The 17,477-nt window shown below is 39.6% G+C and overlaps 1 protein-coding gene across 4 annotated transcripts in view; it reads left to right on the forward strand.

Annotated features, from left to right (window-relative positions):
- Window positions 1-17,477, forward strand: part of LOC107082405 (serine/threonine-protein phosphatase 2B catalytic subunit alpha isoform-like) — a 58,163-nt gene that overhangs the window by 10,026 nt on the left and 30,660 nt on the right. For all 4 annotated transcript variants that reach the window (XM_015371081.1, XM_015371084.1, XM_015371083.1 and 1 more), the window contains exons 2-3: window positions 9,124-9,324; window positions 13,738-13,862. In XM_015371081.1, the coding sequence (XP_015226567.1) occupies window positions 9,124-9,324; window positions 13,738-13,862 (326 nt within the window). The remainder of the gene's footprint in view (window positions 1-9,123; window positions 9,325-13,737; window positions 13,863-17,477) is intronic.

Here is a 17,477-nt window from a genome sequence, read left to right on the forward strand (position 1 = left end):
TCATGTCCCTCCGTTGTCACAAAAACTCCCCCCCACTTCCTCAACTCCTCGGCCGTATTTAGACCCACAGCTAGTTTGTGATTGTCCCTCCTGCGTTGTGGCGTGAAATAACATAGTGCAGACCACGCTTCAATATTGGGCATAAATCAAAAATATCTGCAACAAGCTCACTGCCACACACTGCTGCAGGAGGATAACCAGCCCTTTAGAGTTAATGTTCACTGAGCAAGCCAGTGTTCAGAATCCAATACAGCTGCTCAGATATAACATTTGTTATAGTTAACAGATGCAGGCAAAAGAAAAAATAGCTTTAAAGATTTTTCTGCTCTAGGGACTACTTTACTTTACTAATAACTCATTGCAACATAAAATCTACCTAAAACAGGCACAGGAGCTGTTACTGATAATTAGATGCGGGAGGATTGATCCAACTATCAATAATATTGATACCAAAGCTGGTATTGATATCCAGCAATACTCATGTAAAATAATCAATACTTTTTTTTGTCCTCTGCCACAGATTGACCAAAGTCTCCCTTTCTGTTTAACAGCCCTTTGCTGTTCCCCCTCCCCCCCTCATGTCAACATCTTGCTTGGTCATGTGGCTCAGCAGCGCCAGTCTAAAAAGCAGTGCGCTAATTTTGCACGTGTTTTAAATTGCGTTGAAACAGTAATATTGCTTAAAAATCACAAAAACACAGAAAGGTCATCAGTTTTATGATCCAGCAAGCTTAAAGGTATAGAGGATGATTTTCTTTTTCCAGGTGGATCCTTTAAATAAGTGGTCCTCCTAGTTGTCAATCATTTTGTTAACATGTTTATGTAAAGCCGTCCTATGTGCTCATCCCCAATTGGCTATCTTTTTCTGTGCATGCGCACTTTCAGGCGTTTATCTGTGGTGAGCTATGGTTTCAGACAGTCATTGAAGCTCACCTTTCTCACCTTGGTTTTTTGAAATTTGCTGAGGGTCGTAAGAAAAAAGTGTCAACTAAGTGAATGAAAAGAAAAGAACGGCCTCAGAAGAGGCAGATATATCCCAGAATGCTTTGGGTGGAGAGCTATCCTTGCAAAGCATTACGGGATTTCTGTCACAGCGGCCCGCCGTCGCCATAGGCTGTCGCTACCCAACAGTGGTGACTAATAACTAAGATGGCGCACGCACGGCAGGGTGGGGGCGGAGTTAAGATAGTGGGCTTGTATGAGCTATGCAAACAGCAACTTTTAAACAGAGCATGCACGAGAAGAAATGGGCTTGTGCACGCTCTCACACGCGTTTAACAGGCGTTCCCTCTCGGCGAGCGGATGCTGGGTTGTGCATGTGCATTTCTTTCGAAATGGAAATGGTGGGTCTTTTCAAAAATTCGCCCTAATCACTATAAAATGCCACTGCCACTATATAGGGCCTGATATAGTTTCACTAACACTGTATAGGGCTCGATATAGTGTCACTGCCACTATACAGGGCCCTATATAGTGCCACTGCCACTATACAGGGCCCGATATAGTGTCACTGCCACTATATAGGGCCTGATATAGTTTCACTAACACTGTATAGGGCTCGATATAGTGCCACTGCCACTATATAGGGCCTGATATAGTGTCACTGCTACTATATAGGGCCTGATATAGTGTCACTGCCAAACTTTATAGTGCCCTATATAGTGATTAGGGCAGATGTTTGGACACAGCCTATGTCATGTATTTGTTTTGCCCAGCCAGTGAGCCAGTTGAATCCAATTTGCTCAATTTAATTCACTGTACAGATTGGACTCACCTGGTTCAGTGGCTGGGCAGAAAAAATACATGACACTGAGATGACTTGATGGCTCTGCGGATCTATACCATGATTTCCCCTCTACTGACAATGTATCTAAGCTGTCTCTTTAACTCACTGTTACACCAGAAAACAGCAAGATCCGGTATAAAATGGAATCTGCATCAAAACAAAGAGCCTGAACATAGAGCCAGTTTAAAGCCAAAAACTTTCAGAAGAACAAGGAGTCCCGCAACAGATGGTGCAACATCACTGAGTTAGTGTGTGAGAACATGAAGTGATAGAACCAGCTAAACAGCCTAAATCCTCAGAAGAACTGTGGCAAGTTTAAAACGCTCGGAACCAGCCTGGTAAATATTTCCTTTCCTTGTGTCATGTAGCCTTGAGCACGTCTGTATGATGAACTATATCATTATGCCAGTGTTTTTCGACTATGTTGATAAATACAAACCAATCATTAGACATATTTGACTTTCCTTTTGGCACCTTAATCTCTGGAGCCAGAACCTTACTGACAAACAGGAAAACGCTGTCTTAGATATTAACCAGAAAGGTCTGCTGTGACAGTATTAAAATGAAAGCCTGCCTGGTGGTTGTTGCTTGACAGCATTCATTTAGTTTACAGGAGACTGTCCTCGTGGGAAAATGGGGCAGCTACTGCTTATATTCTAGATTAATGAAAACGTTAGCAGCTATTTCTGTGAAGGGGAGTGATTCATGCTGCTGCACTATGCTGCTCAGACTATTATTTTAAATGTATTTGTGTGTAAGCTTCAGATTTTGAATTGAAGCTGAAGACATGACTGGGCAAAGCAGGACAACATCTTGTTACTGCGCTTTACAAATATTTTATACCCCTTTTTACATAGTTTCTGTTGATTTTTAAAGAGAATGAACAACATAAAGTCATTAATCATTGAGAAGTGGAAGAAAAAGTATGCTTTTTGGATTAATAAACAGTGCAGATGTGTGTGATTTGGAGAGATGTGGAGTTAAAGTGTGAGACAATATTGTGTGGTTAACAAATTCTGTTTATAGAAGAGCAGCAAGAATAAAGGGACTGTTTAAAAAGGCCCTGAGAAGTCATGCCATGCTGAGTTATGCAGGGGATCAATAAAACATGTGGAGATCAGTTTTCTGGTCAGATAAAATCATATTTAAACTTTCTGTCTGTGGTGGTGGTAGCATGTTGTGGGATGCTTGTCTACAGAAAGGAATTATGTTAAATACCAATAACTGGCAGGAAAATTGAAAATGAACACCCACTTGTGTTGTGATTTTCACTAGAAAGCTGGAAACATTTTGTGAGACCCGAGTTGCTGAGATGAGGTAAACTTTGACCTTTCAATATGGTGGAGAGCAAAGAAAGAATTCTATATGAACCATACAGCATTATTAAACATTCCCTCATGCTTGCAGCCTACAGAATGCTGCAATGTACGTTGCTTTTTACAACATCGGCACTGAAAGTTGTGTTGGTTTTAACATAACTGTTGATGTTTAATTTGATTAGCTGCTAGCTAGTAGTCCATTGAAGATAGCAGCCAGTAGGGCACTCTGAGACAACTTCTCATTTGATCTGTAGGGTTTGTCAGTGAGCTCTTGATTTACTGGAACCAGGAGGTGACCCTATAAGGGTACGTTCACACTGCAGGCCTTGAAGCTCAATTCTGATTTTTTTGTGAAATCCGATTTTTTTGCGTAGTTGTTCACATTTCCAAATATATGCCACTTGTATGTGATCTCCTGTGTGAACTGCAGTCATACAACGCAAGTGTCCCGCATGCGCAGTAGAGGACGCAATGACATCACTGGCCAGCGTGCTCTGTGTTTATGGAAGTAGACATGGATGGTAGTGCTGGAGTGCATCTAGTGGTCTTTCCCAGACATAAAAACACACAATCTTTTCAAGATGGTTAAACATAAATGCTGCTCTCCGCATCATTGTCCACCATTGTTGTTATTTTTCTTGCCGCTTCTTCATAGCAAGACGCAGAATAGTGACCTTTGTCGGGTATTAGTGGTGTTCAGGTTGAATGAATGCGACCTGGCTGTTCAGACACAGGTCCCATTTAAACAGATCAGATGCGTATCGGATTCAGAACCACATAGCCAAGTGGTCTGGGTCGCATTGGAAAAAATCGGATCTGTGTTTTTCAGACAGCCGTGAAAAGAACAGATCCAGGTGGAATATGGGCCAAAAAAAAAAATCTGATTTGGGTCACTTCAGGCTGCAGTATGTACATAGGCTAACTTTCCCACCCAAGTAGCAGGTCAGGATAAACTTTGGGTCAGCCTTTTTACTCTCTCTACCACAACAAAAGCACTTAAACACAATGTACTGGTGGTTTCCTCTTTATAAGTGAGAAGCATCATCTTTACCAAAGCATGACGGCAGCACAAGGTCCTGGAAGGGACAATAGGAGGAACTTAATGTAAAACTGTTAATAGTTTTTGGAGAAAATATCAAATGTATTTATAGAGTGTTCCCATAGGGCAAGTGTTTTTTTCCCCAATAAAAAGAATTACATCCAGAAAAAACAACAACAAAACTAACAGGGCAAGGCCTCACCTTTGACTTCAATAAGTGAGCCATAAAGCTGAAGTAGTAGACGGATCTAACAGAGGGACACTGTGTTCCTATCTTTGTACAACTAAAATTGCTACATGCAATTTTAGATATAATTGATCAAGTAAATTGTAAAGGTGAAATGTTTAAATGGTCCAAGACAGTAATTATGTACAGTCTCTTCTTTTAGAATATGTCATCATAATAAATGTATTTAGTATTACACTACAGAGAGTGATCTACAAAAGCAACATTTTCTTTAAACAACTGTGTTTGTCCTCCATTTAAACAGGTAATTATGGTGATCTGCCATAAGGAATTAATATTTCTGCTCTTAAGAATATTATTCAGTTGAAATAAGTTTAATTTTTATTTTGGATGTAAGTGATCTTATTTAATTGGCATATCGTCTAATTTTCCTGCTTTAATCAAAGGGAAACACACTTATTGGAACAAAACAGAAATTATATTTCCATTTTTGTAGTGTATGTTTTTAGTACAGTGGCCAAGACCAGTTCTAATGTGACCCTGGTCAGAACCCCTCATGATTATTATCAAAATACAAACAATAATATGTTCCATTTTCTTCTAAAAAGTTGTCAACTAATATGACCGTCCTGTATTTTGAAAGACATCTTCAGTTGCTTTGGTTTAACAACATAGATAGGATGACCACTATAAGATGGCAGCCATATTTTATTTGGTGCAGCAACCAATGCATGGTCTACTCTTCTTTATGGGTGCTGCCTCATCTTTGCAGGATCTGGGAGTCTTTTGAAATCACTTTAATTTGGACGGATTTAGATTCTTTTAGATAATAGAACCTAAATTTGTCTGGCTAATGAAACTCTCTATCCTAGATTAATGCTTTACTGAAATCGGAAAATAATTGGCCATAACTTACTGTTCACTAAATGCTAAAAAATGCATCAGACTTCTCACATGGTGATAGTACTTGCATCTGAAAAATTCACACAGAGAAGAAAGACAATTAGAAGAATTTTATTGATACAAATACTTTAGTTTTTGGTGGTCAGACCTCGGCAGGAAACATAGCGCTGAATTTGTTTGATATGCAAACAGGATTAAAGAACAGAGATGTTTCCCTCCAGGCCTGAAACTGGTGGTGGATTGGAGATGGATGAAGTTGGTCAGTCTGTAGACTGCTGGTTAGGGAGACAGTGTGCTTGAGCTGTATGGACAGATCCAGTGGACTGCCTGAGCTGATACTAATGCTTCACTAAGGGACCTGGAAGATGGAAGTCCAGCTTGGATTACATAGGTTGCTAGAACCTGTCTACAATGAGCAAGCATGAAGCGACAGTAGAGAAGAAAAACTCCCCACTGGGAGGGAACCTCTGGCAGAACCAGACTCAGCTTGATGGTCTTCTGCTGGACCGGTTGAAATGAGACAGGGAACGCCGTAAAAGTCCGGGAAGAATGAAATTCTAATGAAGCTGTGGCTACAATGGTGGAGAAGGGGATGGAGGTGGGTTGAAACTGGGTCATCTGAATCGAAGTCCAACATAGCGTAAACACTGCCAGCGCTTTATGTAGCAGACGGAGTTGTGGATGTGAGACCTTTTAAGACAAACTCTGGATGCTGATTGGGCTTTCATTGAGATGTGGTTCAAAGCTGATTAGCTGGTGTTGGAGACGGATGAAGGCGAGTAATCAGTTTATTCCGTTGAACTTCCACCTAGGCTCCATATTACAGGTTTTGAGCTTGCCTAAAAAATAAATAGTTTCAGGTAGGAGGTAGTGTATTAACTGGTACTAACCTATGATATTCCTGCATAAGGCAGCATATGATGTAAGAACTGTGGGCACTGAAGCGACTTTGTTATCCTGTGGTGAATTGATTGGCCAGTTATTTCTTGTAATGATGCAGGAAAGTCACATCAGCCCTGCAGTGTGGTGCGTTGGTGGGCGTACGTTGTTGGACTGCCAAAATAAAGATGTGCTGCAAAGAGTGCAGTCAGTGACACATGAGAGCATTTAAGGTGGAGGGAGAATATTAGGGTAAATCCTATATGCTGTGAACCAAGAGTAGCAGCATCATGATTGAGGTTTATTTCAGATATGGATTGCATAATGATGTCCTCCTCCAGTGTGTCACAGCGATCATTACTCAAGCTGCACAATGACATCATGCCACCATTTATTTCGGCAAGCAACATGCAACGAAAGCCAAAATTAAAAACCACTCCTGCAACACTTGAGGCAAAAACATCAAACGCCCCAGATATTCCGCTGAGCTTAAAATTGCATGGAGTTTACTAGTTATCATAATACACTTTTCATGCTTTTAATGCTCAGCTCTAGGCTTATTAACCCCAGTCTGCAATTAAATATTCATTAATGTTGGATCAATCTGTTACTGTGCCTGAAAAATGCCTTTGAAGAGGAAAAAGCTTTGGAAGTAAACATCAATACATGAGGGTTTTTTTCTTCCCTTTTTTGCAGTTCAACCCAGTGGATGTTGGCCCAGAAGCATGGCACACTCGGGAAAGGTCAAGGCTAACACATGTAGGCAGAAGGCCCTGACTGCCTGATGCAGAGGCATCATTTGACACAACAGGAATATTTGTAAACTGTAGAAAAAAACAAAAACATAAAAAACAGCCTTACTCAGAATGATGCTCATTCATTGTAAGAAAGACACAATGAATTTAGTGACACATGAGAATGACACATTTTCTTTGTCTATAATTGGTTGATGTGGCGGTCGAGCAGCAAAAGTTAAATTTTCCAACTCCAGAAGCTGCTGCTTTTGCAGCGCGTCGCACGCGTTAGATGCTCAGAAGCTCACGACGCGCTGCTCCTGCTGCTAAAAACGCGCTGCGGGACATTTTGCTGCACCTTGATGCAACACTAGCTGCTCCTACTGCTGCCTTTGCTGCTTGCGGTCTGAACGTAGCATTAGTCCTTGACGCGGCCGACCCATTTCGTTTATCCCTTTAAGCCGGGCGTACTCTGTATGATTTTTTGCCCTTTTCTGGCCGACCAGCGCCATCTCTTGGCGCTGAGTCCGACATATGATTTTTGGATGTGCAGTGTGAGCAGGTAGATAGCATCAGAGCATTGGCGTTGCACAGTGCGATAATATGAATGGTGAGCTGTGAACTTTTAAACCCTGCGGTTTCTTCGTACAGTTTGAGCTGTAGGTGCAAGCAACAATTGAAAATATCACACAGTGTTTGCCCGGTTTAAAGTTTCCAACTCTGTTCCCCACTCTGAGCTGCTCTCCTCTCTCTCATACTTGCCATACTTTTATGAGTTTTACTCTTTTTCTCTCTGTCCATAACGGCTCGACATACATCGAAAATTAAGTTTTGCCCCTGAGATGAAATGAACTGTAAAACAGATATGAGGTCATTTTAAAGCTCATATCGTGTCACAGAATGCAGAGTACAAGAAGTTGAGATGGCTGCTTAAATACTGGCTGCCTTATTTTTAAATATGAAGTCACACATTTCCCAACATGCATGAGTAATTCTTTTCCTGGCTTGTGTTCTCTGACAGCCTGCAGTGCCCAAAAGCCTTTGAAATATTAATCAGCCCAGGCTTCTTATGCAAAACCATTTTAAACACGGAGAGCCACTGCTTTGGAGTGAAGGAAAACAGAAGCCTGGAGCTCGGATGGTTAAGGTGTCATGGGACGTCTCAAGGTGCTCTCTTGTATGTAGCGTCTAACCTCAGGGCGAGTTAAAGTGTCTTTGGTGCAGGAGCCATGCTCTCACAGGGCCTTCCTCAGGTGCCATTGGAAACTTTAAGGTATCCTAATATGCAGTGAAGTGAGTCTGTATGTGTTTCCCAGAAGGTTCAACATGCCCTGAAAAAGGTTTAGGAGAAAGGGTGTTTTTTCATGGCCTAAATTTCAGAACAGAATACAGGAAAAAAGCAGAGCATGCTTTTTGTGGGCCGTTGCGTATTTCTACATATATTCATGAAGGTTCTGAGTAAAAAAAAAAAAAGCTAATGCAACAAGAGGCACACTTCAGGAAAAAAAAAGAGGGAAAGCCAAAGAAGAGAAGAAGCAAAAGGGCAACAAGAGGGAGTCCAAATCAGAAACAAAGTGAGAGAGTTGAAAGTGTGTGTGAGCCAGGCCTAGTTTTAGCGTGTGATCTAGGCCATTATCTGTGTTAGCACTGATGGGGCTCCTACAGGCTCTGTGGATCCTACATTACAATACCTTTTTACTAACTTGTTCTTTAAAATCAGTGTGTCTACGTGTGTTCGGTATACTTGGACACGATGCATTATTTGTGCAGTATTTACCGTATAGACCTTTTGTTTATTCCTAGATTTTGCTCTTTGTTTTTTTTTTTTGCTTGCACACAATCCGGTGTGTAATTAAGTGTAAGGGTGTTTACTGGAGTGTTTCTTCCTATGTGTGTGCCTTCTCACGTGCATCTGTGCACTCTTGCTGTATCACGCTCGTTGTGGGTCCAGCCCCCTTTCCAGCAGGCCCCTGGGGGCCTTCATTATGTAAGAAAGACGTTACTGCAGAACAGAGGCGGGCTGCGCTGATAGCTCTGGCAAGCCCCTGCTTAGTGCAATGAGTTTCACACTTACAACAGCACCCTTTAAAGACCAGGCTTAGGATTAGGGTTTTAAAGTCAGAGTTTGGGGGATTTTAACACAGAAAATTAATAAATCTAATTTTACATTGTTATATCTGTTCAATATTAGCCTTCCTTTCATGAGATGGCCCCATCATCCCAACAGTCCATCCAGTAGTCCATAATAACGCCCTTTTTTTGTCCTCCTCCTTCAGCGGTCCCCTTCCCCCTGGCCCACCGCCTCACCATGAAGGAGGTGTTTGACTCGGAGGGCCGGCCACGGGTGGACCTGCTCAAAGCTCATCTCACAAAGGAGGGCCGGCTGGAGGAAGCTGTGGCCCTGCGCATCATCGATGAGGGCGCCGCCATCCTGCGCCAGGAGCGCACCATGTTGGATATTGAGGCGCCAGTCACGGGTAAGGTGTTTCAGTGGAGACTGGGGAACAGTAAAGCATAACTTTGTATAATGTATTTAACAGTTTATGGACTTAATCTTATTTCAGATAAAATATATATATATATATATATATATATATATATTGTTGAAAATTTTGGTTTTAATATGTTTTAATTTCTCTGACTTAAAAATTGCTGTATGTGATGTGTAAAAACGTATAATTACTTCAAAAAATTATATATCTTTTGTTGTATTTCTCACCCATATAGGTTGTTGTTTTTTAACCTGTGCAATGCATGCTGGGTAATGACATATTTAGCTCTACCTACCTATTACCTCATGAGCCGTTATGCATGAGATATCTGTTGAAGCAATCAAATCGGATTTTTTGTGTATTCCACAAAAAAAAAAAATGTAAAAAAAATCCATTGGACTTGGTTTCCAAGTTTGAAGATGTTTCGCTTCCCATCCAGGAAGCTTTTTCAATTCAAAATGTCAGGAATAGTGTTGAGTTTGAGGTTTTATACAGTAGCCCAACAAGGCCCTGTTTTATTTGGAGAACATGCAAAGTGGAATGGACGAAGGGGTCCACTACTTGAATGGGGTCTGTTTGGCTTCTTTTCTTAGATAATACCCCAAAAAAGCTTCCTGGATGGGAAGTGAAACATCCTCAAACTTGGAAACCAAGTCCAGTGGATTGTTTTTCATTTTTTTTGGAATGACTATGACCTGGATGACTGAGAACTTTCACCAGCGATCTGCTGTTTATTACATTAGCTAGAGCTAACACTGTTAGCAGAAGCTAATGAGAAAATCTAATGGGAAGATCATGAACAAATAGAGCTAACACTATTAGCAGAAGCAAATGTGAAATCAAAATTAAATTAGATGATAATGAATGACTGTCTAAAATGACAGTGAAGCATCGTTCAGTCTTTCTGATGTATCTGTAGAAAATGTTTTGATCCTGATACTAACCATAAAAAGCCTAAATGGAGCTCTTTGTAGCATAGCTCTCCATCAAAGTTAGCATTGTCACTATCCAATCGGTCCCAAAAGCACGATCGGCTCATTTGCGCATCCAGATAAACTCCCGGGTCGTCCTCGATTTTATTTTGTTAAAAAGACCTGAATGACATTTTACCCTCCCCCAAAAATAGTAAAAATACTAAAATATAATGTGTTAAAGGTTAATAATGTATTTCCTGAGAAAATAAATACCTTAAAATCCTTTTTATTTTATCACTCGTCTGTTCCTAATGTGCACCGGAAATGGGATCCTACGCTAATTCGGGTGGCTAACTTTTTCGGCTTTGGATTTAAACATAAATCTAGTCTTTTTGAGTTTTATTTTCACGTTTTGTTTTAACCTTATGGTATGTAGTGTGTAATCTAAAGAAAGAAACAACTAAAAGGCAGATAAACATGGTTTAATCATATTTTGCGGGACTGCTCTGAGCATGTCTGATGATGATGTCAGAGCAGGAGTTTAACGAAAAAAATGTAAAAAGCATCAAAATTGTCTCACAAAAGTCATAGAACATTTTTTAAAGATGTGAATTGGCATTATTTAGTGAGTTAAGGATATAGAAATAAGTAGTTTTAGTACCATAATTACATTATTTATGGACACCTGGATGTATTTCTGTTCGCGCTTCCAGGACGGATCGGATAGGGAAAAGCATCTCCTAAAATTAGCTGCTCAAACACCAGCTTTGGCCAACCCTCCCCTATTTCTTCATTTAGTCCTCCTTATCCTTATTATCACCTAATTTTTACATTCTCGTCCATTTCATGGTCAAACATGTTTGATTTTCTCCTGACTTTACGATTCCTGATTGGCAGGTGGTTGTGAGAGGCTAATCGGCCCTTGTTACCCCGCGTACGCTACACGACGCACAATCAGGCTGAAAGTCGGGCCGATTGAAAAATTCTCGCACGACTGGAAAGTCGCCCCGAAAAGGGCAAAAAAATCGCACAGTGTACACGCAGCTTAAGTGAAAAGCTTGTTGTGTAATATAGGCTTTATCAAACCTCCATTTTAAATATTCCTTCCTTTCCATCAGCAGGTTATACTGAATAATCAACCTTTTCCTTTTAAACCGTAAAAACGGGTCCACCCTGGACAGCTCAATAGTGTTTCCCAGGGCAACACAGACATACGACCAGACCCTGACACTTAAGCCAGTGGTTGGTCCCTTTTAAGCTGGCATTGTTCTCACAAACCCTCTCCCCTTAAATACACCCTTTGTCCAAACAGGAAGATGTGAGCTCCCCAAGGCAGATAACTCAAAGAAAGGGAAACATAGTTAACACCGCATTTGAAAACCAGATAATACTATTATGCATGGACAGCATGGTATTACTGTTACGTAAAATGTATTATCCCTACATATATCCATGCAAATAATCTATATGGATGGTTCAAATGCAAGTACTATGTGTACGGATACTAATTACTTGTGGATGTTGAGAGGTTTTGTTATTATATTGTCAAAAGACAGGTTATTACTGACTGTTTAGCACCAAAATATTCACAATCCCTTCACTGTCTGGTTCATGGGTTAATGGCTTCAGTCCTTCTTCACTGAGTGATGCAGCAATTTCAGTGGTTTCTTTATGTATTTTACTCTTTCTACAATATTTTGATTGGAGGATATTGTTGTGGGAAGAAGGACAGACTGAACAAAAATGTGTTTCAGAAACAGAGAAGCCAGCAGGCAGGAAGCTAGACTAAGACACCAACAACCTATTGACTCTGTTTGGTAAATGCACCTTTGCGCCCGCTCGCATTTGTGTGATTGTGTGAGTGCGTTTATGCAAATGTGAGCAGTGAGATAATTCCGTGTGGGCTGTAGTTGCCCACGCATTGTGGGAACATCGCTCAGCTTTCACAGGTACAGATCCCCGGGGACGACGACAGACAGACGGGCAGATGGAGAGACATCCAATCATAAGCAGCTTAGTGCAGAGGTCCTCCAACCTTTTCGCTCCCAACAAGCTCCGTATTGATCGTTACTGTCAGGTTCCTCCACTTCTATAGGTTCTGATCCAGAGGGAAACATACTTTCAGCAGACTATGGCTGGAAAACACAGATAAACTTTAGAAATAACCTGTAGAGAGATACAGAGAGTGAGGCTGATTACATATTCGAAAGAGTTAGCCCTCGAAGGGGTTTTGCATGTAGGCTGAGAGTTGAACAGACAGCCTTTAAGGATGTGACATGAAAGCCTCTAGGACACAAAGCATAGGCATGGTACACACCACATTGCCTGTTACCAGATCAAATTAAACAGATACTTTTGGGTATGAGAAAAACTGACGTTAGAGCAGCAGTAAGACAGTAATACAGACAGAGGGCACCAGCCAGACAGACGCAAATGGCTATCGTAAAATACAGAAGAGGGGAACTATGACATCAACTGAAAGGGAAAGGAGAGACCAGACAGATGGTGAGGGAGGTGGATAGAGAGATGTGTGCTGACAGATACTGCATAGATCTTAAAAATGTTCTGCATGAGAACCTCTTTGTCCTTTATTTACAGATTGGATGTTTTTATCTAAATTAAACATTCGGAAACAGCAATTTATGATGTTTTACTAGTTTTATGGGGTTAAATTTGTTTTTCATCCTCCAACCGGAAATGTTTCGGCTGCTGGTGGGAATTTATGGATCAAAAGTAGAAAACGCTTTGTTTATATTTGGACCCCTTTATTTGATGTGAATATAAAATAAAAACATATAAAAGCTGTACTTTTTACCAAACTGCCGAAAGGGATGAATCAGACTTTAGACTCTAGCCGTCTTGCTAGAGTGTTGCTAATCTTTGGCAAACCTCTGTGGGTTTTATTAGGATTTTATACGATAGAGAAAAACAAAGTGGAGCATATTTGCAAAGTGTGGAGAAAATGATGCATTGTTTGAACAGATTTCTGATGAAGATAAGAACATCATGGTGTGGATTTGTATTCCTGCTTACTCAGAGGGTTAGATGATTTCTGTTTAAGAAAAAAAACTGCTAATCATATTACTTTAAGTGGAGAAATACTGATTCAATTAGAGAATTATTTGATTTAGCTGCTCAAATTAAAGGCAAATACACCTATTTTTAAGTAATTACTTATTTTTAGATCATTTTATGCAGTACTAGGGTTTTCTTCAATCCATAAATAACAAAGCTCCATAATAATGTTGGTTCTTTTATCAGTTTTAGGCTTTTGTAGTGGTTCTGCAACAAACAAAGAACACGCTTGTGTTCAACTTTCTTTTCTGTTTGCCAGGCCGATGAGTGATGTTTTTAGATCAGCAGTCAGGAAAGATACAGTGTAGCACTGCAGATGCAAACCAGGCCATATGGAGCCAGTGAGGCAAAAGCACTCCCGCTTTTTGTTAGCTGAATTGTTCACGCGTGTCCACTGCTGTTTCCACAGTGTGTGGAGACATCCACGGCCAGTTCTTCGACCTGATGAAGTTGTTCGAAGTGGGAGGCTCTCCTGCCAACACACGCTACCTCTTCCTTGGGGACTATGTGGATAGGGGCTACTTCAGTATCGAGGTGAGGAATACACTGTGGACAGCTGTGCAGCTTTCTGCAGGCTGCAAAGCAAATACCGGGTTAAATCTCATCTTTATGGGTGTGCATTCAGTCAGAAAAGCTGTTTGCTCTGCTGTACTGCATATGCAGTGACCGTGCAGGGGAAACCGTGTCAGTGGTGTCCAGTCCCAGAGGTCTAATATGTAGTATCCTGGGAGAATGCTAACCCTACCCCTTTGGGATAGAAAGCCGCAACACTGTGCTCTTTGTTGTGTAACATAACCGCACAAATATACCTGCTATAAATCCTGACAGCTACACACACAGGATTAATGTAAACAAAGCAGAAATGCAATCTTTGGCAGAGATGAGCTCCGGATCTCCAATGCGACTCACATCTGCAAGCCTGTTGAGTAACAGAGGAGTATATGGAGAGTATTTGGAGCAGAGGGAGCAATATTTAGGCCACCTTGTTACGACTTTCCAAGGGCACAGAGGCGAGGGACTTAATGTAGAGCAGGGACGACACTGTGTGAAGGTGAGAGAAGATCCTCTGAGTCATTTCTAGGGCTAGCTAAGAAAGAGGAGTAAAAAGAAAAGAAAAAAGTGCCGGGTGGTGAACATGTCATGTTTTCCTAATGAATTCTCTCCCCCAGTTAACCTAATGAGCACGGTCTGATTCAGGTCGATTCTTGTCAAACAAGGCTGTTTGTGTCTATCTTTGGACCCGGGCAGGATCATTTGGCCTCCAGCTCGGTTAATTACGGCAGTATGGCCTGCTCATTCAGTGGAGGAAATCCTTGCTAGAGCTCCACTGAGGTTCTGCGATGAGCTACGGATTTCCAGTTTGAGTTTATTAATGGGAACTGAAAGGCTCAGGCTCTGTCTCATGCAATTATCCTTCGTAGTGTAAGTTCCTTTTTACAGTACATCCCCTTAAAGCTACAGAACAGATATTCCTTAGCGTACATACAACTGTTAGTATGGTTCTGTTTAAAGAAAATACATTTGATTTAAACCGGTTTTGAACACAGCTGTAATCAGAGGCCTCAATAGAAACCGACGTAAATAACAGTAATTTTTTCTCAAAATAAGTGTATTTTTTCTTGGATAGAGGAGATAAAAAACACATTTTGCACAAATAAGAAAAAAACAATTGCATTTTTGTATTTTAAGTGCATGTTTTCTGATTATCTTATTTATATACTCATTTACCTACTCAAATTAAGGGTAAATACACTTAATTTAAGAAATGTTTTGCTTATTTGTAGATTGTTTTTCTAGTGTATACTTTAGAAATTCTTAAAATTTGTGTTTTTTTCCCCTTATTTTAGCATTTAAGAAAGAAAATTTGGAACGAAAAAATATGATTTATATTTAAAATAAGAAAAGACAACTAATTTTTCTTATTTCAAGTTCAAAAACACTCCTTCTATCTGCAGATTAACTTATTAACCTCCTTTAATACTGCCTACTGACACCTCACATGGGCACTGCTCCATAGGATAATATCCCCATTTTCTCTATAAAACTCACTTCATTGGCAGATCAGCCTACTTAACTGGTCAAATTAATGGGTAAATACATTTTTTAAGACATTTTCCCTCATCTTAAGATCAGTTTTTGCAGTGTATACAACAACTAAACAACTTCCATTAATTTAGGAGCAATAATTTGGTGGTCAAGTTTAAATCTTTGTTTATTTATATTAACATTTATTCCGACGCAATCACAACAAAATACTCTAGAAGTAATGCTTTTAGAAACATTTTCCAGCTAAATAAAATAGATAGGTATATATATTTTACAATGTTGTGTCACAATTCAAAGGAAGGCAGCCCAGATCCATGACTAGCAGTGTGTCTAATGACAGAAGCCCAGTAATCTGTTAATAGATCCAGTTTCCAATGTTTTGCAGTATTGTTTTCCATTTGTAGATTTTTAAACCATCTTGCCGTTGAAGGACTGTGGGAGGAAGTGCCTTCAGCCAAGAAAATGTAATCAAAGCCACCATAAACAGATCTTGAGTATCTTAACTGTCTTTTTTCACAATCATGGCATCAGACAGAAGATGTGATATTTTACATTAAATGGCAGATCCAATTGCAACATCGTCTCATTTTCTCCTTGATGTTTTTTCTTGTTGTTTTTACTTAAATCCACAATGTTTTTGTAGCCACCCTTAAAGGGGAACACAATACACACTCTACTTTGTTTAAAAAAAATATACCGGTATAAATATAAAAAATATAACCGCGTATGTCTGGGGGACAGTGATTCGCCTACATGTTATGAATGCTGGCGTACCATAAATAATAAATTATGAACAGTTTAGTTTGTGCCTTCAAGTCGTTGCCCATAGGAAGACGTTACTTGGATATAATCTAAAGGAATATCTTCAGAACAAAACTCATATGGGTGAGTAGAACATGATGTAACAATGTAAAATCAAAGGCCCAATGTAAAAAAAAAAAAAAAAAACGGTGTTCCCCTTTAAGTTTGTGGCCCATTTCTTCATGGATGTTTGTAAACTTGAATGTTTCAAGTAATTATTTAAACCAAGTAATTGAAACATCATTTGTGAAAAAAACAAACAACAAAACCCCTCAAATGTGTTGAGGTAGTGTGACATGTACTTGTTTTTGAACTACATTTATCCCAATTATTTGTTTATTAATTAACCGTGACCGAAAAAACTTAAACAAATTAACTTTAATGGAGAAGTACTTCTGCAGATGTTTAAAAGTTGACAGTGGCTGCAGCTAGCACACCATGAGGCTGCTCTTTGATTTGTTGAGGACTGTTCAATGTCACGGTACAATAGACTGAGGCCTTAGCAATGAAAATATTATAGATTGAATTCCAAACTGAGCAGAAAACAGAAAATATAAAAAAATGTTCCTATCTTAAATCAAAGAGGTGCAATACTGAAATACAGAACTGATACATAGATAATGATCATATGTTTAAATGCAGTTAGGTTACTGGTTAATATATTAAAATGTTAATACACCCACTCTGTAACCAAAATATTAAATTAATTGTACTCAAATTGTTTGATTTATTTTTTTATCTGACCTAATAGTATGAATTGATGAACTTTTTTTGTATGTCATGTTTTGCCAATATATTCCAAAAAAAGAAAATAAAAAACAATCCACTGGACTTTGTTTTCAATTTTGAAGACACTTCCCATCCAGGAAGCTTTTAAAAAAATTTTTTTGGAATGACTATGACCCAAATGACTTTGCTTTCACAAGCAGACCACCATTACTGTTGCCATAAGGTTCTGATATTTGTAGAGGAAATTTTGTTTAATATTATTTATGGAGTAAAATCGGAAAAGGCAGTAAAAAGGCAGGTTAGAAAAAAAAGAGGATAAGAATTAAGGGGTGAGAGAAATAGATAAACTTAAATAATTTAAGGTAATTGGTTTCCTCAAATCAATTGCATACTTATCAACTTTTACAGATGTAGAAAATGCCTAAATGAGTTGGTGTGGTTGCAGAAGCGCTGATAGGAGCTAAGCTGAGGGCTGTTCCTAAAATATTCAGAGATGGCAAAAGTACTCACTTTCCGTACTTGAGTAAAAGTACAGATACTTGTGTTAAAAAATACTCTGGTAAAAGTGGAAGT

This window comes from Cyprinodon variegatus, unplaced genomic scaffold (assembly GCF_000732505.1).
Source record: "Cyprinodon variegatus isolate N-32 unplaced genomic scaffold, C_variegatus-1.0 Scaffold52, whole genome shotgun sequence".
Taxonomy (NCBI): Eukaryota; Metazoa; Chordata; class Actinopteri; order Cyprinodontiformes; family Cyprinodontidae; genus Cyprinodon; species Cyprinodon variegatus.